This window comes from Mastigoproctus giganteus, chromosome 14, assembly GCF_048544385.1.
Source record: "Mastigoproctus giganteus isolate SK-2022 chromosome 14, ASM4854438v1, whole genome shotgun sequence".
Classification (NCBI taxonomy): Eukaryota; Metazoa; Arthropoda; class Arachnida; order Uropygi; family Thelyphonidae; genus Mastigoproctus; species Mastigoproctus giganteus.
This window is the reverse complement of record NC_143588.1, coordinates 87,575,875-87,600,920: the sequence shown is the minus strand read 5'-3', so window position 1 is coordinate 87,600,920 and position 25,046 is coordinate 87,575,875. Positions and strand designations below refer to the sequence as shown.

The following is a 25,046-nucleotide window of genomic DNA, read 5'->3' as shown; positions in this document are numbered from 1 at the left end:
AAACAGAAAAAGGGGTGCTACACACACAACTATTGCTAGTGCCCTAAACTCTTCTGTAGCTGGATATTTGGATACATGCCAATTGTGATATGCAATGTCCTTATCTTGAACAACCATAGCACATTTATTGGAAAACCAGGGTTTAGATAAAGGATGAGATTTTAAGGTGGAGTGTGGAATAAAGGATTCCATACCTACAAGAATAATTTCACTGATACGATCTGAGCAAACATTGACACAGAAGTTTTGAAACAATCTGATCAAGGAAAAGAAGAAAAGAAATTTTGCAGATCATCCCATTGTGCATTCTTGTAATGATAAACATCACAAGGTTAAGATTCATCACAAGAGAAAGGCTCCATTGGAGAAGAGGCTATCACCAATTTTTGATCTGAAGTCCTAGAGGACAACCACTAATGCCGGTGTCCCCCAAGGTTCAGTTCTTTCCCCACTCTATTCCTTTTGTATATCAATGACCTTCTTCCGTTGACTGGAAATCCTATCCATAGTTTTGCCGATGATAGCACATTGCATTCAACTTTCCATTTTGAGAAACCTTGTCCTGCTCAATCAGCCTCAACTTCTCGAAAATCTGCTACCAATTCCTTAAACGCCGATCTTCGGGTAATTCTCCAGTGGGGCAAAGACAACTTAGTTGATTTCAACCCTTCTAAAACTCAGTCTTGTCTTATATCTCGCAAAAAGGATTCTTCTGCTCCTATGCTTATCTTTAGTGACACTCCGATTTCTAGGCAAAATGGTATATCTCTTTTGGGGATTACCCTGACTTCTAATCTCTCTTGGCACAAGCACATTACAAATATTGCTTCCTCTGCATCTAAAAAACTTGGTTTTCTCTTTCACTCTCGGCGTTACTTTTCTTCCAAACAGCTGCTCACTCTGTATAAATCGCAAATCCGCCCTGCTATGGAATATTGTTCCCACATCTGGGGTGGTGCCCCCAAAACCTCTCTCAGTCTTCTTGATTCCATTCAGAAGAGGGCAGTTAGGTTAATTAATGATTCATCTCTAACAGAGTCTCTCCACTCGCTTTCTCATTGACGTACTGTTTCTGCTGCATGCCTCTTCTACAGATACTTCCATGGGCACTGTTCTTCCGAACTGGCTTCTATAATTCCCGCTCTCTCTTTCAAAACAGTCCAAACCCGTGCCATCACCAGCCAACATCCATTTACTGTCCAACTTCAAACCCACAGAACCAACTTTTCATCTTCCTCATTTATTCATTCGACTGCCGTTTTCTGGAACAACCTTCCTTCATACGTATTTACTGAAAATTACAATCTTCAGAAGTTCAAGTCCAATGTCAACAAATATCTTCTTTCGTCTTCTCAACCTCCAACCTAAGCACGGTACTAAGTACTATAGGTTCTAATACCTCTCATGTTTGGGGTTCACATAAAAAAACTCACCTCAACGATATACTTAGAAGTATTGTTCATGAGAGAAAATTGAAAGATCAAGACTGTTGGCTGTGTGTTTAGGATTGTCTGGTATTCTTGTAGGTAAATGCGAGGTCATTAGTAATTGCAAAAGCCTCAGAATCTCGTCCAGCTGGGTCGATGTGAATAGAAAACAAAACTCAGCTGGAGTTGTGAACACTAAAATCGTCAAGGAAAAATTATCTTACTGTTAGGAAAGTTGGACTGCAGAAAGTCAAGTTTCAAAGAAAAGAAGTGAAAGAGTTTCAAGTGATTAGTAGAACAGTAGAGGCAACAGATGAATTTGACAGAATGGGGTAAAGAGATTTTAAGCCAGGGGAGATCGAAAAGAGAAGATTCCAAATTACTGTCTCCAATAGGGAATATCAGAGTGGACATATGCACAGGTACCACCTTTGAAGTGAAAGGAATCACACAGTGAATAATTAGGACAACTGAGACAAGCAGTGGTTGAATCAACTGATAATTGAAGTTCTGTCAGAAAAACTAAGTGGGGCTTGGCAGACTGTAAATAGAAATAATGATCATTCAGATTGGAATTGAGACCACGTATATTTGTAAAATGAACAAAGAAGTGTTTGGGAGGTTTCGAATTTTTCACAGATAAGTTTGTTCTATTAGTTTGACCATTCACGGTGTGTTTGATAGTAAGAAAAAGTGGGGAGGATATGTTATATCAAGTAATGAAATTTTTGTATATGGTGTACACAGATCTGGATGCCTCCTAGAGTTTCCAATAGGTTCAGTTCGGTGTACTATGTAGCAGCTGACCTGCAAACACCATTTTAGAGCTGTACCCCCAAAATGTAAGGAAGATTGGATCTTGCCATTATGCCCATTATAACCTAAAAAAAACATCGTACTGCATGATAGAAGAGATCGGGGGGGGCAGTTGCCAGAGAATTCTGTGGAGAGACAAAACATGGGTTTCACCACTTTAAGCCTCCAATAAGCAAAGTGGGGTGTGGTGTACACATGGTTATGGATATATTTATACACATTGTTACTAACAGTCCTACCATTGTGAAGGTGCAAACATAAGATTTGGTTGTCACAGAACAACCAGACTTCACCAAAATTCAGCCCACTTAACTCAAGTATCACATGAATAGCAGTTCCATCAGCATTTTAGACTCCCAGGTAGCAAGCCCAGTTTGTCATGCTTGAAAGAGTCTGTGACGGCCTTAAAGACAATTTTTCAAGCAAGAAAATAATCAGTGTTTAGTATTTACATAATGAATACTCCAAGCACATTTGTAAATAAGATGAAAGTACACCTCATTTAATGATAATTCACAAAAGTTTGCAATAAATGTTGGGTGTTTTATCTCCAAGAAAAGATGCTTTCAATACTTTAAAAAATTTTAATACTTTGTATAAACTTAAGCAGTGAGTTTTTGAACGTGTCAGTAGCTTGTTTATATGTTACATCTCCTAAAACACTTATTTAACATTTCAGGCACATTAACAAATAATAATAATAATAATAATAATACATGATTTAAAAAAAAAAAAAAAACCTTTATGCACAAACCAAATACAGTTTGTTTCTGTGCATCTGCCACATTTGCCTATTCGTTCCTCTAATCAGTGTACAGTATATGAATACCATCTGTAGTGGGTACATGGAGGGGGGGGTTGGATTTCTATGGGTACAATTTATATGGAATTTGGGGAGGCGTGACAAATCATTCTAAAAGAGCTAAATACAAAATTCGTGCACTGAGAGATGTTATGTGTAGACAGATTGGTCCAGGTTGGTCACACACTAGCAAGACTTTTGTGGATTTATTGGATACCTGTTTTCTATAGCAGCATAGAGAAACAACAAGAGGAAGCACTACTCTGAATCTGATTATCAGCAGCGACTCTTCATACATTAAGAACCTGCAGGTAACAGACTCTCTGGATGGCAGTGATCACAATATGGTGAGGCAGGGCTTAAAGACATAACTACTGTTAAGGATAGCAATGTTAATAACATTAAGGAAGGGCTTTTGCTTCCATAAGGATGACTACAGTACTCTCAGACAGTTTTTAAATTCTATTCAGTGGGACCATCCTATGATGTTGCTAGCAGCAGATGCTAAATGAAAAGCATTCAGGGAAGTAATTGTAGAAATTACTAGGCTTTTCATACCAAGAAACACTATTTCAGGCTTAGACCTAAACGGATGTCAAATGAACTGATGAGACTTGTGGCTGAGAAAAAATGCATGGGATGCATATAAATTATCAGGTGATACAGAAGCGTATGGTAGATGTGAACTAGTCTGTAATCAAGTCACGAAGAAGGAGGAAAGTTAAGACAGATTACGAGAAGTCTCCTGCAGAGAATGCCAAGAAATGCAGCAAAAAGTTTACTAATATTAACAGTAGAAGGAAGGACTCTTAAATCACATTGGTCCACTTGATGACAATGGTTTAACTGTTGATGATCCTGCCCAGGTTGCTAACAAACTGAATAGGTATTTTGCATCTACATTCACACATGAGTTCTTTATTGAGGCGAATTCCAGAAGTTCATCAGCCGACCGGGCTAGCCGGGTGGGTAAAGCGCCTGCCTGGCAACCCAAAGGTCACGGGTTTGAATCCCGCCTCAGGCTTGGATCAGGTGATACAGAAGGTGGTACTGCAAAAACCTTGAGAGGTGCATTATGGCCACAGAAGCCGATGCACCAATAACTACCAAAGAAGAAGAAGAAAAAAAAAAAAGAAGTTCATCAGAATTTGAACAGAATGCTAAATGATTTTGTGATAGCTTAGAGGAAAGTGGAAGAGGAATTGTTGAAGTTCAACATAAAAAAAGGTGCTTAGAGTAAATGGGATTTATCCAATTATATTAAGGGAGGCAGTGAAAGAGATAAGCAGCCCCTTAGCCATAATTATGAGAGCATCTTAATTTCAGGAGAAATCCCTAGGGACTGGAGATGCACAAATACGTTCGAAGTTCAAAAAGGTTGGAGGGGGGATAAAAGGGTGACATGAATAATTACAGACCTATTAGCTTAACTTCTGTTCCAGTGAAAATAATGGAGTCACTGGTTAAAAATATAATGCAGGACCATCTAAATATATATACCTATACAGTTTAGGAAGATAAACAGTTCTGTTTTATTATGATTATTTCTGAGAATCTGCATTAATGATAATGATGACTGTGAATTAGCAAATGATTTAAAGGTGTTTAAACGTATATTTAGAAACTGGGGACAGTCTATTAATAAATGACGAATAGTCAGTTGTACATAACATGATGAGCATTGGGGAGCGCTGTCATTCATTAATAGATACAAGTGTGTGAGGTGAGTGTGCCCAATTCTTAGCCTTCCTAAAATTATTTCATCATGCCTGTGTTTTTGGAAGCTGGAGAGCCACAGCTTTGGTTCTGGTTTTATTTGATAGAGTTTGTTTCCTGGATAACCTTTCCAGTTTAGTGACCAGCTATTATAATATGCTTTACGGATAATGTATTTGTAATCTGTATATGGAACTTGAAAGAGTTCTGAGAATTATTAGTTTCTGCTTGCTTGGCTGCAAGATCTGCTCTTTCATTACCAGCTATTCTCGAATGTCCTGGGATCCAGCAGAGTGTCACAGTTTGGTTCAACTCATTATGAGCAAGTAACTTGGAATGTATTCATTTTATTATATGGTGAGAGGAGTTGTTACTACTAGTTATAGCGGTGACAGCACTGAGTGAGTCAGTGTATATTAAAACAGGTGTAATTAAAAGTTCAGTAATCTGATCAAGAGTACAGTTATACTTCAGTCACAGCATGGGTTTGTCAAGGGGTGATCTTGTCTGACCAATTTGATTGGATACTATGATGCAGTGACAAAGGAACTGGATGCAAAAAAAAAATTTTATATTATATACTTAGATTTTAGGAAAGAAAAAATGGGCTGAAAAATGGCAGTTGCAGTTTAACATTGATAAATGCAAGGTACCTGCATGTGGGTAGAAGTAATCCCAGATTAACCTACCAACTGTGCAGTACAACACTCAGGGCAGTGGAAAATGAAAAAGATCTGGGGGTAATTGTGCATTAGATATGAAGTTCTCTGTGCAGTGCAGACAAGCTGCGAGGACAGCTCATGGAGTTTTGTCTATGATTTATGGGAAATTTTATAGCAGTGGCAAGGAAGTGATTATCCCATTGTATAAGACAATGCTTAGGCCATATTTTGAGTACTGAATACAGATCTGGTGGCCTCATTTTAGGAACTCAAACAGGGCAGAGAATGGCAATGAGATTGGTGAAAAATTGATGAAGGGAATGAAAAGGTGGTCTTATCAAGATTTTTAAAGCTTTAAATGGATTGGGCAATCTCAATGCTGATGGCATTCTTCCTCTTGCTCAGACTACACGCAGAGCCAGCCCATCCATTAGGCAAACTTAGGCAGTCGTCACCTATGGTGCATTCCAACAAATGTAATTTTTTTTTAGTGGTTACAAAAACCTTTTAACCTTTTAGGTTTTGAAAAATCCTTTTACATTATTTAAATTAAATAAGGTAATAATTATTTCTAAATAAAGAAATAACATTATCTAAATATTTTATCAAATATTAAGAATATATTTTAAAAAGATTGATTTGCAACATAATCCTCTTTGTGATTTTATGAAATTTGGGGTCACTTTATCGGCGCATCACTAAATAAATAATATCACAAAATAAACTTATTTTGTGATAATGTTCCATGTCATATTCATGCACTGTATTGTTATTAACACACAATAATATACAGCAAGCAGATAAATATTATAGATGAATGGATGGGAATAGATAAGCTTGTTGGTAGGCAGGGTGATGAATAGATAGGCAGATGGATAGTACGGAATTCAACTGGGGCACAAATTTTAAGTTTCACCTAGGGCACATGAAACCCTTGTGCCGCTCTGACTACATGCATGAGCACTATAAATTCAAATTGAGGAAGGATAGTTGCAGAATAGATGTGGGGAGGTTTGCCTTCAGCCAGTAGGTGCTTAACTGTTGGAACAAACTTTTATTTGGTGTTGAGGAGGTAGGCAGTTTGAAGAAATTCAAGGAAGAACTAGACAAATTATTGGAGAGTGTGGGCTATTTTTTTTTTTTTTTTTTTGGCCGATGCTTTATAAGCTTGCTTCCTTGCATCATAAGTCATTAATAATAAAGGGGCATGATAACCCAGTGGTTGACATTGGGCTACCAGCCTGATGGACCCACATTCGAATCCCACCTTGGGGCAGGAGCAAACACCTGTCCATCACACTGAGAGACTGGCATAACAATAATAATATAAAAAAAAAATCATGAAAGTCACTTCACCGGACCTACCTCCCCCAAGGTCAAAGTGATGACCGAGGCAGATAGTGGGGCCAGGTGTCACTCTGAAAAAAACTAACACCACCATTGGACACAAGCCAAAGCTAAACTCTTCTACCTTTATAGATGGATGATGATGTCAAAGAAAAGTAATGAAACAATGAGTGTGGCTCAGGATAAAGTCACTTTTATTCAGGAGGGATCAGTTTGAAAAGTCAGACAGTCTCCTGAGGAAGACTGTAGAGCAAGTGGGGCTGTCCCCCGTGTGGCTACCATAAGACCATTGTGGACTTCATGACTGGGTTGTCGCTATTGTAACAACAGGGTACCTGCCCACCCACCGATGAATAAGTCAACTAGCTTTGAAACCGTACCATCTGGGCGGTAGTATAATAAGTAACATAAGTAATAAGTAACAGTAGTCTTCTCCACTGGTGAAACATTACTTATTCAAAGCAGTGCAATATCTCGGCCACTCATTATGAAGGTATTCACAATATGAGATATAATTAAACAATCCATTCATACTACCTGGGTAATAGAAGGGATGTACATGCAGTAACCATGCATAAACCGTTTCATACTCTTAGACATTTAATCAAGAAATATTTTTACAAACATGATGTTTTTCACATTGTTTTCTACAAAACAACACTCGTTTAGAAAGTTGATGCACTTTGAGAGGGCCTGAAGAGAATACATAAAATCAGCAGAAAAGGTGTTTTCACTGGCGAAATAATCAACATGATGGAATAAATATTGTTTCTACTGATGAAATAGTCAAAATAAGTGAAGTTTATTAAAAAAATAAAGTCAGATGCTGATAGATAAAATAAAATATAAATACACTATGTACAAATTAAAAATGAAATTATACACAGCCAATAAATATAGAAAAAATAAAAGATAAACTATTAATATAAAGAAAATAAAAGTGATAAAACATGCATGAAAATAAAAATGATAAATTAAACAAGTCCTTATATTAAACAAGATATACGATATCAAGTCCTTATATATAACCTTGTGCATGCGTTAACAACAACAGCTGTGGATCGCGTGTGCGGAAAAAAGAAGGGAAGGAAACAATGAAATACTCAGCTGTCAGATTCCACAAGAATGGTGTGACCCGCACTAGCCCAGTTGTTAACCGCCATCCCTCATCATTATGTAAAATAACAGTCTCCATAATAGGATGTGTGCAGGTCCCAGCACTGCAATATATGGAGGGCCTCCAACCAGGAGAGATGGCAAGAATTATGGACATGGTCTAACTTTCAACATTGGGTCGCAGATTGTAATTAAAATGCTGCTTGCACCAATAATGCCAATCTTACATAATCCGCACCTGTTGTTGTTAATGCATGCACAAGGCTGTACTTCTACTTAATATAAGGACTTATCGTATATCTTATTTAAGTTGATAGAGGCTCATTTCCTTGAAAGCTTCTTTGTGCTTATTTCATTGTTTTTATTTTCATGTATGTTTTCTCACTTTTATTTATATTAATAGTTTATATCTTTTATTATTTTTTGTATATTTATTGGCTGTGTATAATTTCAGTTTTAATTTGTACATAATGTATTTATTTTTGTGTTTTATTTTATCTATTAGAATCCATGTACTTAAATTAATTTTAATAAACTTTACTTATTTTGACTGTCTCATCAATAAAAGCAGTATTTATTGCATTATGGCTATACCTGGTGTCCTCTTCTCTAATAAAGAATAATAACAAATGGATGGGGGGGGCATAAATATAAAATCTTAGGAGGAACAAAATGCTGGATCTCATTAACTTTATCCTCTTGGTGGCTTGGGTAGCAAGTTTGGTCAAGTTCAAGATGGAATTGTTTGATTGTTCTATGATGATAGTATTTGGAAAAGTTTAAAGTAATTATATTTTCTTTTTCTTTTTTTTTTTTTTTTGCAGATTCAGAAACTCCGCTTTCTTGTATCATTTAGCCATTCTGGTACTAATAAAGCATCACCCAAATCAAAATTTGGGCAATTATGTACACTTGTATATACATGCCAAAATTTTGAGCATTTGCACGCCTTAATATTAATTTTGTTTTCTTTCAGATATATATTACAGAAATATAATTTTTTTTATTATTATTATTTTATTGCAGGCAACCCACAGACACTTCCCACAGACAGTTACAGGAGCATATCTAAGTGGCATCAGAGAAGTATTTAGAATTGTGGGAAAATTATCAGAATACAAATTTTCATCGTGACATATGTCGTGTCCCAATTAATTATTTATGTTACTGAATGATTGTGATACCTCAGCCACTTTAGAAGTATTGAATAGTGGCTATCTTCCATTTTTTTTTTTTTTTTTTTTTTGTATTTATGTGACAATCTTCCATTGATGCAGCAAACTATGTTTGGTGCTGTCTGTTAACCTTGTTAGATGTAAATGAATTCATCTGTTTCAATTTTTAATTCATAATAAGTGTACTTTTGTTCCCACGAGGGAAAGCTGAATAATATATGTATTGTAAATTGAACCACTATAGCTATCATCTCGACCCAGTGTAAATTTTCCTGATGCTCAAATTTTTTTGTATAATTGATAGCATAAGTAGTTCTTGTAAAATAAATTCTAGCTCCTTAATTCATCCAAATTGATTTCATCATTGTACAAGAAGCCTGCAGTACTTAATTTAAAAGCAAGAAAACTGTTGTTGTTCAGTTTTGAATTTAAAAGGCATAGTATTACTTGCTGCAGTTAAATAACAAACTAAGAAATGAAAACAAATATGACTTTTTTTTTATCCATTTTTGTTAAGTTATTTCTAAGAATGAATGCCATGATTTCATGTGTGTAAATAATTGCAGATTGCATGATTTAAATTCAAAAATAAAGTTATAAATCCTGGCCATCTTTTTCAAAATTCTTAGTGATTTTCTTAATGACATTCAGAATCTACAGAAATTCACATCGTCACATTAAGAATAAAAAAAAAAAAAAAATTTTCTCATTGCTCTTCATCAAAGAAGTCTTCTCTAATAGGATATGTTCCTTTTGTACAGAGAAATAAAATTAGTTGGACACCTATCTTAATAGTGTTCATGAATTGCCAGTATTAGCACCACCTTAATATTGATATTAACTGCTGCAGTTAATATTGGCATTATTTTGAAATTATATCATTTCTATCAGTACCAGGACTGGCTTTATCTGAATTCCCAATAATAATAAATATTAACAAATTTTATTATGAGTGAAATTCTCCAACTTAAAGTAGTCAGCATTTACGTTCTCATCCGATTACCTTTGTTTACAATATGAATGCATTATTGAAAGCAAAATTTATATATATATATATGTGTGTGTGTGTAAATCTGTTTCACTTAACTTCATTTTCTGTCAACCTTGTTTTTTTTTTTTTGTTTTTTTTTAATGAAACTGGCTAAACATTGTCTGTCCCACATGATTATACTTATTTAAAGAGGATTATAAATTGCATCTGCAGCAGACAAAAGCATACTTAAAATGGACTCCCAAGATGTAGAAAGTGCCCCCCCCCCCAAGTCAAGTTTGGTATTTGTGACCAAATATACTTAATATAGGTATTGCCCTGGAAGTAATTTCTACCACAGTGTATGTCAAGACTTCAGTAAAAGAAATTCATTAGAATTGGGTAGTTCTTATGGGCATTTCCAAGGTCACAAATAGTTTATTTTAACAAGGCTAATGGATGCTGCATTACATTTCAGACACATTTTTTTTCTACTTCACCGCACGTGCTCGCAATGTAAAATCTGAAATGCAATAAATATTTCGCAGATCACCTGCAAGTTATTAAAATAAGCAAATAGTAACACATACCTCACATTATATATTGAGTATATTTTATAATGCAATTTACTTATTTCCCTCTTGGATTTTAATAAAGATTGACATACAATATGAATTTTCTGTGATTAGTAAAATAAACAAGTAGTAATAATTAATTATTTATATATTTAATAAAGTTGTCAACAAAAATTAATCACGTTAAATGTGCAATGCTGAAACCAAGAATTTTCTCTGCTATGCATCTGTCATATTGTCCATTCATTACATTGCCAGAAACATGGCTATAGAATATGAATAATCTATACACGTATGAAAATAAAAATAATTTCCTGATTTCTGTTTTCAAATTTTAATGAAATTTTGGATGGCTTGACAAATCTTTTGAAAAGAGCTAAATACAAAATGTCACGAAAATCGTCCACTGGAAAGAAAGCACTTGATATTTATGGATAAAGCAGTCAAACAGACATGGCAAAGGCAATAGATACTCTACTCATTTGTAAACATGCCTAAAGATCATTTTAATGCAATTTATGGGAATGATTAAATGGGAATTACTATTTGGAAGAAAACCTCAGATCAAAGAATTGAGTTGTTGCATAATGTTGAGAATTTTTTATTTTTTATTTATTTCTAGCTGATTTAAGTATTGCATCTTCATATAAGATCCTTGACATTAATGTACAGAGAGTGATTTGAGATTCATCAGAAATAAAATCCTAAACCATTTGAAAAAAGCCTGAAAGTTTATTCCCATGCAAATAAAAGGAAATCTATATAAAGACTTTCATGTGACTACACCTGATTTTTGTTTCTGGAAATTTTGATTTTTTCCTTCCATGTGAATACCTGTTGGCCATAGAATATATACTCAAAAACTTCCTGTGTCCTTGGTTGCAAAAGTGTTTATTTCAACCATGTAATAGAGGCAGGTAGTCCTTCAAAAATAACATTCCCAGTGTTAAATAACATTCCCAATGATTAAAAATCTAAAATTTTTTTTTTTTATCCCTAAATATAGTCAAACTTTTACTGCAATAGTTTCTGAAGAAGTAGTAGTAATAGTACTGATGCAAGAAAACAAATTTATACAGCATCAGCCAAAAAAAAACACACTACACATCCCATCTGTACCTTCCAAAAATTTGTCTAGTTTTCCCTTGAATTCATTCAAACTATCCACTTACACAACAGATGGAAGCCTGTTCCAAGAATCAACCACCCGCTGGCTGAAGGCAAATTTCCGCACATCTATCCTGCAACCATCTTTCCTCAACTTAAATTTATGTCCCCTCAGAAGTGTAGTTTGAGCAAGAGGAAGAATACAATTCACATTCAGCTTAATCTGTTCAAGGCCTTAAACACCTCAACCGGATCACCCCAGGTGCCTAGTCTCCAGAAGCTGCAATTTGCAGAAATGAAACTGTTCTAGGTAAGAGCATCATTTTGTTCCCTTCCCCAATCTTGTTGCCCCTATCTGCACCCATTCTAGCAGATCTACATCCTTCCTAAGGTGAGACCTGTATCCAATACTCAAGATGCAGAATAACCATGGCCTTGTTCAAAGGGATAATCACCTACTTATAAAGTTTCTGTATGCCCCATCAACTGTCCTGGCAGTATGTCAGCACTGCTCAGAGAATGTCATATTTATGCACAATTACCCCAGGTCTTTTTCATTTTTACACTACTCTGCTTGTAGTACCACGGTCTGCTAGGTGGCGATGAACAGTGAGTTATTGAATTCAGTGCTCCACTAAAATATTCAAATATCAAAGTAAACCTGAAAAGATTATACGCGAATTACATATTGACAGAGAGCTTATGATGACCGGAATCTGGATATATAGAGTCTGCTAAAGGAATCCTGGACAGGTAATATGTTAATATTTAATTTTTAGGCATGCATGCTTCGGTTTTTTGTTGCAATGAACAGTCAGTCTATAGTTGACTCAGCAGCGGAATGCAGCAATAGTCGCTTAAGACAATACGGTGCTTACAAGGTCAAGGACAACGTCACATGGTGACAAAGTTAGGGATTAAACCCCCCCACCCCAACTGTACTTTTCTTCTATTATTCTTAAAGGCAGGAAGTTGCTTTGCTGTGAGATATTTTAGGAATCTGTGGCCTTTTGTGTGCCTTTAAGGGACAAACTTTATAGCTGGAGGACATTGACTAAACTGCATATACAGTAGTTCGTGTGTTTTCTTTAAACCGCTTAAACCTACACATGGATGACAAACAACTTCCTAATACTGTGGAGTTCCTTCCGTCAGTATCTACGGCTGAAAGTTCTGGGTTATTAAATCCACAAGTTGCCCTCGGGGGATCGGATGATTCTGAGTCTTCACAAGATGAAACTTTTCGTCAGAAATCTCTTTTCACTGAACAGATGGAATTGGATGGTCCATTGCAGGACTCACTCTGCAACGTAAAAAACACTGGCTAAAAATATACAGTCAGAGTTGGACAGTGATATCTCAAGGGGGGGAGCCAACGAATGACAAGTTGGATACAGGCTCCAAAGGTGAATTGAACTTACAAACAAAGCTAAATGAAATGGACGCACCTGTCATTTTGGGAACCATATCTAAACTGCATAATGATTTTTCTGGGTTTCTCTCCCAAGAGGGAAACAAGATTACTAAAACAGCTAGTAATATCCTAAGAGAAAAGTGGCACAATTTGGAAACCGTGGCAATGTCACTTCTCATTGAAAACAAAAAACTAAAGGCACTTAATCAAAATAGAACAGATCTCCTTGATAGGATTATAAATACCTGCCCAGCCTTTGCGATGAATTCAGATGCAGCCAGACGAGATAAATCAAAGGATCTGATGAGATCCGAGGTTACCGCTTCTCAGCTGATAAGGGAGCCAGACCTGTCATGTTCAGAACCTAATCATTCTGGGTTACTACCTGCTTCTCCTTTTCCTAGATCATATGCAGACTGTTCGAATTTCGGTAGAAAAGACTGGACAACCGAAAGTTAAAACTGATAATGTTATTATTCTTTGAGCTTCAGACACCAGTGGGTGCAAAACAAGTGGTGATGTTAAAAATCTCGTTACTAAGACCCTCAAGCCTGATCTTAAGACTGTTAAAATTAAGTCCCTACACGTGATATGAAATAAAGGAGTTATTATAGAAAGTGCTACCAAGACAGACTTAGAAAATTTATCTGCTTCTGAGTCTCTTACTTTGGCTGGCATCTCTCTTGGACGCCCTTGCATGGGAAACCCGTCTTTGCTTCTTTACGACATTCCAAAGGATTTAACTAAAGACAAAATAATCGAAAATCTTCATGTCAAAAACTTGGCTGACAATGGATTTTCCTTAGAGGAATGTAAACAGGAAATTGCTCTCAGATTTACTACCTGTGCAAGATCGTCGTCACTTGTGAATTGGGTAATAAGCTTCTTGCCAAGAATGTACAAATGCCTTCTGTCGCAAGAAAGGATTTTCTTATCTTGGAGTTCTCACAAATTTCATCGGTTTACAATTGTAACAAAGTGCTACCTCTGCTTAGGATATGGGCACACTACACAGTTTTGTTCCCACGAATCCCCTTCGTGCGGTCACTGTGCCCAAAGTGGTCATGTTTTCTCTGAATGCCCTCATAAGGAAGAGGTGGCTTGCTGTGCAAACTGCAAACGACGTAAATGAGAGTACAGCCATTCTGTAAAGGACAGTGAATGTCCTGAATATAAAAGAGCTTTAGAAGCCACAAGAATAAGGACTGCTTATGAGTAATTTGACTCATCACTCTGTACATGATGTAAACAACACTACCTCTCTAAATGATTCTACACCAGTTTCGTCTGTGAGGGAGACAGGCTGTCTGAGTATTATGCAGATAAACGGGGAGCAATCTCGGGCAGTAGCTGACGAGATTAGGCTTTCTACCGAGACAAATTGTATTGACATTGTCGCTATACATGAGCCTTATTTTGCACGCATCCAGTCTGGACCACAGTCTAAAATCCTGGGTTGCTCGTTGAAAATGAGAATAATACAACCTGTTGACCAGAATCCCAAATCTCGTATATTAATTCTTAATGACTCTTTAGACATCACGGTGCTTCATGGATTTTGCACTCGGTTCTCTACTTGCTAATGCGCCATAAAACTCTAAAACAAACAATCTCTACCTGCGTTCTTGTCACACTCCGTAATGAATTTTTACTTAATATCTCTACTGCCCTCCATCGGAGGATTTTAATTACTCTCTAGCTTACCTTTAGACTGTGATAAATACTTTGGGACCGAATAGCAATATATTGATCTCATCGGACATCAGTGCAAAATCAAACTTTTGGCACAGCTCTTCTACAGATGCTCGTGGCCTTCTCTTGGAGTTATTAATTAATCATTGTTTTTCAATTCACAACAAGCCTAATCACCCTCATACTTTTTCAAGTTATGCAGGAGAATCTAATATAGATATAACGATGACAAACTCTCACTTCGATTTGCAGCTTACTGACTGGACTGTGTATACGGACTGGTGCACCAGTGACCATAGAGTCATCTGTTATATGCTTCCCCCTGATTCTGCCATTCCATTTTCACACACTTTCTCACAGCCAGAATTAATAAGATTTTCCATCAGAAATATTGACTGGAATGCTTTTGACTCTCCCATTCTTCTGGAACTTGATGAACAGAAACTTGCTTCTTTTGAAACCTCACCTATTTCTCAAGTGAACTATATTCAAAATGCTATAATAAAAGCGTTGCATGTCTTCTAGGAAAAAGACGGTCAATCGGAAGACGTGTTCATGGTGGATGCAGGAGTTATCCCAGTTAAGAAGGAAAGTTCATCGAGCCCGTAGGTATTACCAAAGGCATAGAGACTGGCCCCAAGCCGACGTTAATCGTTTTTACCAGCAGTATTCTTCATTGAGGAAAAGCTACATGAAGGCCATTGCCTCTCAAAAGTGTGAAACGTGGATGAATTTCGTTCACACCTCTGGAAATGCTAACCCTTGGGATCTTCTATACAAGATTGTAAGAGGAAAAACCTCTGGATCTAACATATTTAGCTCAATTGTGGCGGACTCTGTGGAAACACTGAACTGGCATGATTCTGCAGATGCAGTTTCTTGGATGCTCTTTTTCCATTGGATGATCCTACCTCAGACTTAGCTGTTCATTCTAAAATCCGATCAGACAATGAATCTTATGTGTACTCAACAACCAATGAACCTTTTACTTTGGATGAACTGCAGGCTGTCTCACATAAAGTTAATGTTCAAAAGTGCCCAGGACTAGATCTTGTAGAAAACATTAACCCCGGGGGCTCACATCTGGTGAGTATGGGCTTGGCACACCCAGGGTCCTGAGCTGGATATCATCATTCTTCTCTTTCTTGGTGATCCCCTTCTACTTTTGTCTCTCTCTCTCTCTCAGGGTAACTCGGGAGCTTTTTTTTTTTCCTGGTGCAGCATAAGCCTCAGGCTTTCTTGCATCGTATGGCTATTAATAATAATAATAATAATAATATTATCAGTGTCGTGAAATTTAAACCTTATGTTCTTCTAAACTTATTTAACAGATGCCTACAGGCCGATCGCTCTGCTGGCTAATTTGGGTAAATTGCTAGAGCAACTAATGGGCATTGAATACCCTACTGGTAGAATGGGATCTGTTTTCAAGGAGTCAATATGGGTTCTGTCCCGGATGTTCCTGCGAGGATGCTCTTGTGGACTTTTTTTCAGTTCAAAACTCGGTAGATAAATATACCCTGGCCGTTTTCATCATCTTCAAGGGTGCCTTCGACTCCCTTTGGTGGGAGAGCGTCCTGGCGCTTCTGCGATCAGCTAGGTGCTCCAACCACCTTTACCTTTTAATCCATAATTACTTTGCCAATGGAACCATAATAGTCAAGGCTAAACATAGCCAAGTATCAAGATCAGTATCTAGAGGGTGCCCACGGGATCCAAAAGGATCCTGTGGGCACCCTCTTTGGGTCCTTTTTACATGAAACATGTAAAAGGACCCAATATAAATGGTGCTGTGGAAGTGGCTCTTCCGATCTTTCGATAACGTCAAAATAATAGCATATGCAGATGATCTCACCATCTTGGTAAATGGTAACTCTAGGGCCGATCTTGAAACTACCGCAAATGTTGTTCTCTGGGATCTCTATGATTGGACTGTGGCCAATAAGCTTAAAATCAGCTTGTCAAAAACAAAGATGATTCTTGAATCAAAGTTGGATATCTCTCGTCCTCCGTTGGTCAAGATCAACAACATTCATCGTCCCATAGTTAAAGAGTACAAGATTCTAGGAGTGGTAATTGATTCCAGTCTCAATTTTATTCCTCACTTGACAAACTTATCTAAAATATGTAGATTTACTGATGCAATTGTTAGGGTGTCCTGTGTTGAATGGGGGCTCTCCAGAAAAACTTTAAGGATCTATTACAATGCAGTTTTCCTCCCTCTGATCACGTATGCTGCCGGTGCATGGTTTCACAGGGCACGGCTCAATCACTTCAAAGCAAAACTCGCCTCATTGCAGAGAACCAACTTGCGGTGTTTAGTTAAGGCATGCAGGACAGTCTCGACACAAGCTCTGCAAGTACTAGCCGGAACATTACCTTTAGACATGCAGGTTACTTATAGAGGATTTTTATACAAACTGAAAAACCAGATTGAGACTGAATTTCTTGGAATAATCATCAACCTTCAAGATGATACTAAAAGAGAAAGGAGGCTGTGGAACGAGTTAGTTAACATCTGGCAGTCTCGATGGGATACAGCAGTTGGTGCAACAACAAGAAAATTTATACCACAAGTTTTATTTCTCCTTGATAAGCGTGTTCGATTGTGGTTCTGCATGGACATATTCACGTCCTACCTATAACCTACCTGTCGACAGGACATGGATCGATGAACCAGTCTTTTTATGTTCAATTTATACAAACATACCTGTTTGTGTGGATCACCAGAGAGTTGGGATCACATCTTGTTTCATTGCTCCCTGTATGACGATCTCAGGCTTCCTCTTCAAGCATTTACTAATTTTCGACCAGGACAGGAGTCGTCTCTGCTTCAAAGCGCGGAGTCATATCAGATTCTTCAGGCTTTCGCTCAAGGCACATTTCTTTGAAGGCGTTCAGTATCAACAGAATGCAGCACAATGGTCCTGCTGATGCATAGCTGGTTAGATCTCCTTTAATAATATATAAACTCAAATCCTCAAGAAGTGAAATTTTTCCTTGGTCTGTAGACTCTCTTTTTTATTTTTTTTTAGTAGCATCACTTTCTTTTATGTATTTATTTATTATTTCTTTTTTTTTTTTAGGAGCACCACTACTTTATTTATTAAATTAAGTAGTGAAACTGAATTATTTGTTTCATTTTCATGTTTACATTTTATTTGTTTATTTTTTTTTTAATTTAATATATTAAAAAAAGCACTTTTTTTTTTTACTAAATTTGGCTTTTTTTTTTTTTTTTAGCAGCACCACTACCTTCTATTTTACTTATTTTTATTTATTTATTATTATCATTTTTTTATACATTTTATTTTATTTTCTTCTGCTTCATTTTTATTCATTTCGGTTCCATATCCAGCGACATGGGTGATTTCCCCCCCCCCTCTGGAATGGGCTCCCAGAGGATCCTGGCAACATCAGATGGGTCAGAGTCTCTCTCTCTCTCGAGACAGTACTTGAGACTTTACGGACTAGCCCACCTTCCTGTGGTGTGGACGAGTACCCAGAATCATCTGTCCAGGTGACTCATGCTTCTGGGTAGGCAAACGGCCAGAACAGAACACACATAATACACACAAACCGACATCACACACATATCTGGCCCATTTGCAATGATACTGTTCTTTACAGAGATACGAGGTGGAGTTGAACAAACGTTCTAGGAGCCGCCCTTTACATATACACATGTTCACCATAGTTGATAAGTTACTCTAGGATTACTGTTGTCCATATGCAGTACCTTGCAACTGTCAAACTTCAACTGCCATTTCTCATCCCACTAACACAATTTTCTTGGATCTTGTTTGAGTAGCTTGTCCTGATTACTATCATTAACAACCTTGCCAACCTTTGTATCATCTGCAAACTTAGACATTAAGCCTGATATATCTTCATTAGGTCCCACTGCATAAAATAAATATTGAAAACAATGGGCCCAGCACTGACGACTCCACTAATAACATTAGTCCATGAAGGGCAGTAACTTGCCCTTAATGCCACATTGCTTGTTTCTACAGCAGTTAAGTCCAACAGCGAGAAGCCTTCCTGAAATCCAAGTATATGATATCAAAATTATTTTTTGCATCCAGTTCCCTGATCTGCACCATAGTAATCAGATTGGTTAGACAAAATGATCCCTTTAACAAATCCATGCTGTGACCAGTATGATTTCCTTCCTGCACAAAAGGTCCTACACTACTTTAACCACTATCTCCATTATTTTCTCGAGAAAATGTTAAGCTAACAGATCTGTAATTAACCATGTCATCTTTTGATCCCCCTTTATGAATTGGAGATATATTTACACATTTCCAGTCCATAGGGATCTCCCCTGAATCCAAGGATACTGAAATAATTATGGCTAAAGGCTTGTTTACCTCCTTTGCTGCCTCTCTTAATATGATTGAATAGAGCCCATCCAGCCTGTGTAGCTCTTTTTATATTGTTTTAAAAATTCCTATTTCAGTTATCACAAAGTCATTTAGCTCTCCATTGGAGTTTGATAAACTTGTGGAGAACTCATATGTGAATGTAGATGCAAAATATCTATTCAGTTTGTCAGCAACTTGAGCAGGGTCATAAGCAGTTAACCCATTGAAATTGAGTGGCCCAATGTGATTCAATCCCTTCAACTGTTAAGATAAGTATAGAAGGCTTTGTTCTTTTTCTTTGCCAGACTTCTTATAATCTTCCTTAGCTTGCCTAACCTCCTTCATGACTTGATTTCAAACTAATTTATATCTACCATAGGCTTCTGAATCATCTGATAGCTTAGGTCTGAGCCTTGAATGGTATTTCTTCACTGGTATGAAAAGCCTAGTAGCTGCTATGATTACTTCCCTGAATTCTTCCAATTTAAAATTTGCTGTTGGTAACCTCATCAGTTGATCCCACTGCATAGAATTTAAAAAATGTCTGAGACCACTGTAATCACCCTTATGAAAGCAAAAGCCTTTACCCTTGACAGTATTTGTCTTTAATTAAGTTACACATTAGTACACTGAGATCACTGCCACCCAGTTAGTCTTTTACCTGCAGATTTGTAATGCATGTAGAATCACTGTTGATAACCATATCAACACTATTGTTGCCTCTCTAACATGCTGCTGTAGAAAGCGATCTTCAAAGAAATCTACAGAAGTCTTGTTAGTGTGTGAGTGACCAATCCACAAGTATTCCCCTTTCCAGTCAGTATCTGAAAGGTAAAAAATCCTCTATTATAAGACCTGGACCACTATTTCTTCGTACATTTGTTTCACCCATCACAATCATTAGGTCAATAACACACTCAAGTCTGTTTTCCCAGTGCTTGTATCAGACCAAACTGACTCACCATTACACTAGTTATCCATGTTAACTAGATCCACTACCTTAGATTTTTTTTTTAATGAAAACACGAGAGGTATTAGAACCATGCATAGGCACTTGTTGATTTTTTTTTTTTTTTTTGTGACTTGAACTTCTGTAGGTAGTAATTTTCAGGAAATACATATGAATGATGATTGTTGCAGAAAATGGAAGTTGAATGAATAAATGAGAAAGAAGAAAAGTTGGTTCTGTGAGTTTGAAGTTGGAGTAAAAAGATGTTTACTGGTTGTGGCACGTGTTTGGAAGACAGAATGGGAATTATAGAAGCCAATTCAGAAGAACAGCACCCATGGAAGTATTTATAGAAAAGACAAAAGTATGCAATACACACACACACACACACACACACACAACATCTGTGAAACAGAGTGGAGAGACTCTGTTAGAGATGTCATTAATTAACCTAAATTCCCTCTTTTGAACATAATATAAAAGCCTAAGAGAGGTTTGAAGGGACATTGCACCAGATGTGGAAACGTCATTCCATGGTAGGATGGATTTGCAACTTGTACAGAGTGAACAGCTTTTGGAATAAAAGTAATGCCGAGAGCGAAAGAAAAAATGCAGGTTTTTTTTTTTTGTGATGCTATATTTATAATGACATTGAAGGCTGACTGAATGACATCTAAGGTAAGCATAAGAATCCTTTTTGTGAGTTTAGCATTAGTAGAGGCATATGATGAAAGGAAGCAAGCTTATATAGCATCAGCCAAAAAAAAAGACTTTCCATTTCAACCATCCATTAACTCCAAATGCTTGTCTAATTCTGCCTTGACCTCCACCTGCAGATGTAGTGTTTCAAACTATTAACTACCTGCTGGCTAAAGGCAAATTTCCACACATCTATTCTACAATTGTCTTTCCTCAGTGGGAATTTAGGTCCCCTCAGGTGAGTAATCTGATTAAGACAAAACATTCCATCAGCATTGAACTTGCTCAAACCATTCAAGATCTTATACAATTCAATCAGATCACCTCACAGGTGCCTAGTCTTCAGATGCTGCAATTTGCAGAATTTAAACCTTTCTTGGTAAGAGCACCCCTTCTTACACCTCACCACTCCTGTTGCCCTTCTCTGTACTCATTTCAGCTCTACATCCTTCCAAAAATGAGGCCTCCAGACCTGTATGCAGTACTCGAGTGTGGCCTGACCATTGCCTTATACAAGGGGAAAATCACCTAATCTTGCAACCTCTCTGCTCTGCTCAGAAAACTTCATATTTGACTGCACAATTACCCCCAGGTCTTTTTCATTCTCCACTACCCTGAGTCTAGTACCACTCAGTTGGTATGTTACTCTAGGGTTACTGCTACCCATATGCAGAACTTTTGATTTGTCAATGTTAAATTTCAGTTGCCACCTCTCAGCCAATCTGCACAACTTTTTTTTTTGTAGATCCTGTTGCAGTAGAGTACAAGCCTTACTGTCATTAAAAACCTTACCAACCTTCATATCATCTGACAACCTGGAGATTACATCTCATATACCTTCATCAATGTCACTGAAAAAATACAGAAAACAACAATGGGCCGCACCCTGGGGAACTCCACTAATAACATTAGTCCATGAAGAGCATCGTCCATTGATTACCACTCTGTCTTCTTCCACTCAATCATCCATTTACGATACTTGTTTAAAGTAACTTAGATAGAGATTTTGTAGGTATTACTTAGTATCGGTAAGAGTATCAAATCCACGTGTTGACCGTTCGTAAATTTCGTAAATTGCCGCCATTGTAACGCGATACAAAATATCTCGAACTAGATAGCATAAGCTTAATATAGTATAGTATAGTACATAATATTGTCAATTAATCAGTAAAATCTATTAATCTTGTTGAACTTCATTGTCAATTAAATTGTACTTTTAACTATACATATAACGACTTAGGTTACGTAACGTAAATAATTAAAAAATAAATAATTAATACTTAACTTGATACGGAAGTTATATAAAGGGATTTCGTAGATAACACTCGATACTGAAACATAAATATAGCGTTATAACTGTGTTCGGATACAAGTTTAGTGTTTTAATTTTGTATTGAAATTTTATTGAAATTAAATCGAGATCATGACTCAAACCAGAGCAGCAAAGCAAAAGGCTCAAGCTAATGGGAGTACTGTGGCTCAGAGGAGAACTGGGGGGGGGGGGCAGTTGCCTTCTGAATCACAGCCTTTTAAAATGCACTACTTGCTTGATGTTTGTGGATCAGTCGGGTACGGGACATGATACTGCCATGGGGGATGTCTTTGTTTGTGCGCGATGCAAGGAGTGTAAGGAAATCAGGCGACAACTCAGCATTGTTATGGGCCTATATGAGAGCTTCAAGGACAGGGTGGATGCCCTCAAAGGATTAAAAGTGAGGGGCCCATAAAGCTCTCAGCTGCACACACCAATGCCAGAGCTTGCACTTCGTCATTGCGCAACACAGCGGCATCCCCCAAGGCAGAATGCGGTGGTCCCAAAGGAACTAGTAGTTGTTGGTGACTCTATAAACGGGAAACATGCTTTGTAAAAAGGATGTGTGGAACAGGACCAGGGTATGTCTGCCAGGGGCAAAGGTTGATGACGTTGTAGAGCGGATATCATCTTTTAAGGGCACAAAAGGTGATATAGTTGTACACATTGGCACAAATGATATTAAGAGTAGAAGACCGGCAGAATTACATAAGTACAGGTCAATGTTGAAAAAAAGCCGTGAATTAGGGTTGAATTTGAAAGTGTCTGCAATTCTGCCCAGACACGATAGGAGGGAGTGTATGATGAGAGAACTGTCGATCAATTTGTCCCTGGAAAGATTGTGCAAGGCTCAAGGGGTAGAATTTTTTTCAGCCTGGTCTGTACTTGTTAACAGGAGAGACTGCTTCTACAGGGATGGGATACACTTAAATAGAAAGGATGCAAGAATGTTTGCCGATGCTATTGAGGCAGTGTTAGGCGGATCGGAAAACTGCTTGATTAGGGGGATACAAGGACTAATAGATTAACAGTAGCCACTGGCAGAGGTGAAAGTGATTCTTGCACTGCTTCTATTGGAATGAGCAGCAGCCTGGAAAATAAGATGCAGGATATTTCAGAGACTGCTGAGTATCATTGGGGTACAAGTAAACACATGGGTTGTGTTAGGGTAGCTAAGAAAAAGAACAGGTGCATATATACTTGCGTGTACATCAATGCTAGGAGTTTAGTAAATAAATTTGATGAATTTGAGATATTGCTCAAAACATCAAAGGCAGATATTGTTGGGATTTCAGATGTGGTGTCACATAGATAAGGAATGCAGAACTGGAATTTGGGGAGTACAATGTCTATAGACAGGATAGGAAGGGAGGAGGGGTTATGCTATTAGTTAAGAAATACATAAAATCCAAGGGAGTGAAGCCAGTCGACATCACTGGACAGTGCAGTGTCGAGTCAGTTTGGTGTGACATAAGCATTGGGAAAGCAAAATTGAGAGTAGGAGTGTGCCATAGGCCTAATGACTCTGATGAGTATAATAAGAAACTGTACAGGGAAATAGAGTGGGCCAGTAAATCAGAGAGTCTTATAATGGGGATTTTAATTTCCCAGATATTGAATGGAATTTGGGGGCTGGTCACTCACACACACACTAGCAAGGCTTTTGTGGATTTATTGGATGATTGTTTTCTACATCAGCATGTTCAGGAGGCAACTACAGGGAGTAATACTCTTGATTTGATTATCAGTAGTGATTCTTCATGCATTAAGAATCTGCAGATAAATGAACCATTAGGTGGCAGTGATCAGTGTGCTGAAGTGGGATTTACTCAAAGAGGTAACTACCATTAGGGGTAAAGGAAAGGGTTATTGCTTTCGTAAAGGCGACTACGATGGACTGAGACAGTATTTAAATTCCATACAGTGGGACCAACTGATGATGTTACCAACAGCAAATTCAAAATGGGAAGCATTCAAAAACTTATCTTGGAAGCTACTAGGCTTTACATACCAACTAAGAAATATTGTTCAAGGTTTAGACCTAAATGGATGTCAGATGAACTAATGAGACATATGGTAGAGAAGAAAAATGCATGATATACATACAAATTAACACGTGACACAGAAGCCTATGATAGATACAAGTTGATCTGTAACCAGGTTACAAGGGAGGTTAGGCAGATTACAAGATATCTTTGGCAAGGGATGCAAAGAAAAACAGCAGAGTTCTTTACTTATGTAAACTCTAGAAGGAAGGGGATAAATCAGATTGGTCCACTTGATATCGATGGGTCAACTGTTGATAATCCTGCTCAGGTAGCTAACAAACTAAATGAATATTTTGCATCGACATTCACACATGAGGGGTTATTCAGCGAGGGGAATGCCAGAGGTGTATTCAACTCTGGCAGTAAGCTAGAGAATCTTGTAATATCTGAGAGTAAAGTGGAGGAGAAATTGTTGAAGATAACCACAAGAAAGGCACCTGGGGTGGATGGGATCTATCCAGTTATATTAAAGGAGGCAGCAAAGAAAGTAACCAAACCCTTAGCCATAATTATGAGAGCTTCCTTGGACTCAGGGGAGGTACCCATGGACTGGAGATGTGCAAATGTGACCCCAATTCACAAAGGAGGATCAAAGGCTGACAAGTAATTATAGACCTGTGAGTTTAATTCTGTTCCCGGAAAATTAATTGGAATGAAGAAGCACTGCAGGATCATCTAGACAAGACTTCAGTTATAGCTCGGACACAGCATGGTTTTGTTAAGGGGAAATCTTGCCTGACCAATTTGATTGGATACTATGATGCACTCACAAAAGAACTGGATGCAGGGAATAACTTTGATTATTATATACTTGGATCTTAGAAAGGCTTTTGATACTGTTGCACATGG

At 37.4% G+C, this 25,046-nt stretch overlaps 1 protein-coding gene across 3 annotated transcripts in view; it reads left to right on the top strand.

Annotated features, from left to right (window-relative positions):
* Positions 1–9,029, top strand: part of LOC150075326 (lysine-specific histone demethylase 2-like) — a 362,688-nt gene extending 353,659 nt beyond the window's left edge. For all 3 annotated transcript variants that reach the window (XM_090389224.1, XM_090389225.1, XM_090389223.1), the window contains exon 22: positions 8,913–9,029. In XM_090389224.1, the coding sequence (XP_090245350.1) occupies positions 8,913–9,020 (108 nt within the window). In that variant the 3' untranslated portion in view covers positions 9,021–9,029. The remainder of the gene's footprint in view (positions 1–8,912) is intronic.
* Positions 9,030–25,046: the final 16,017 nt, after the last annotated feature.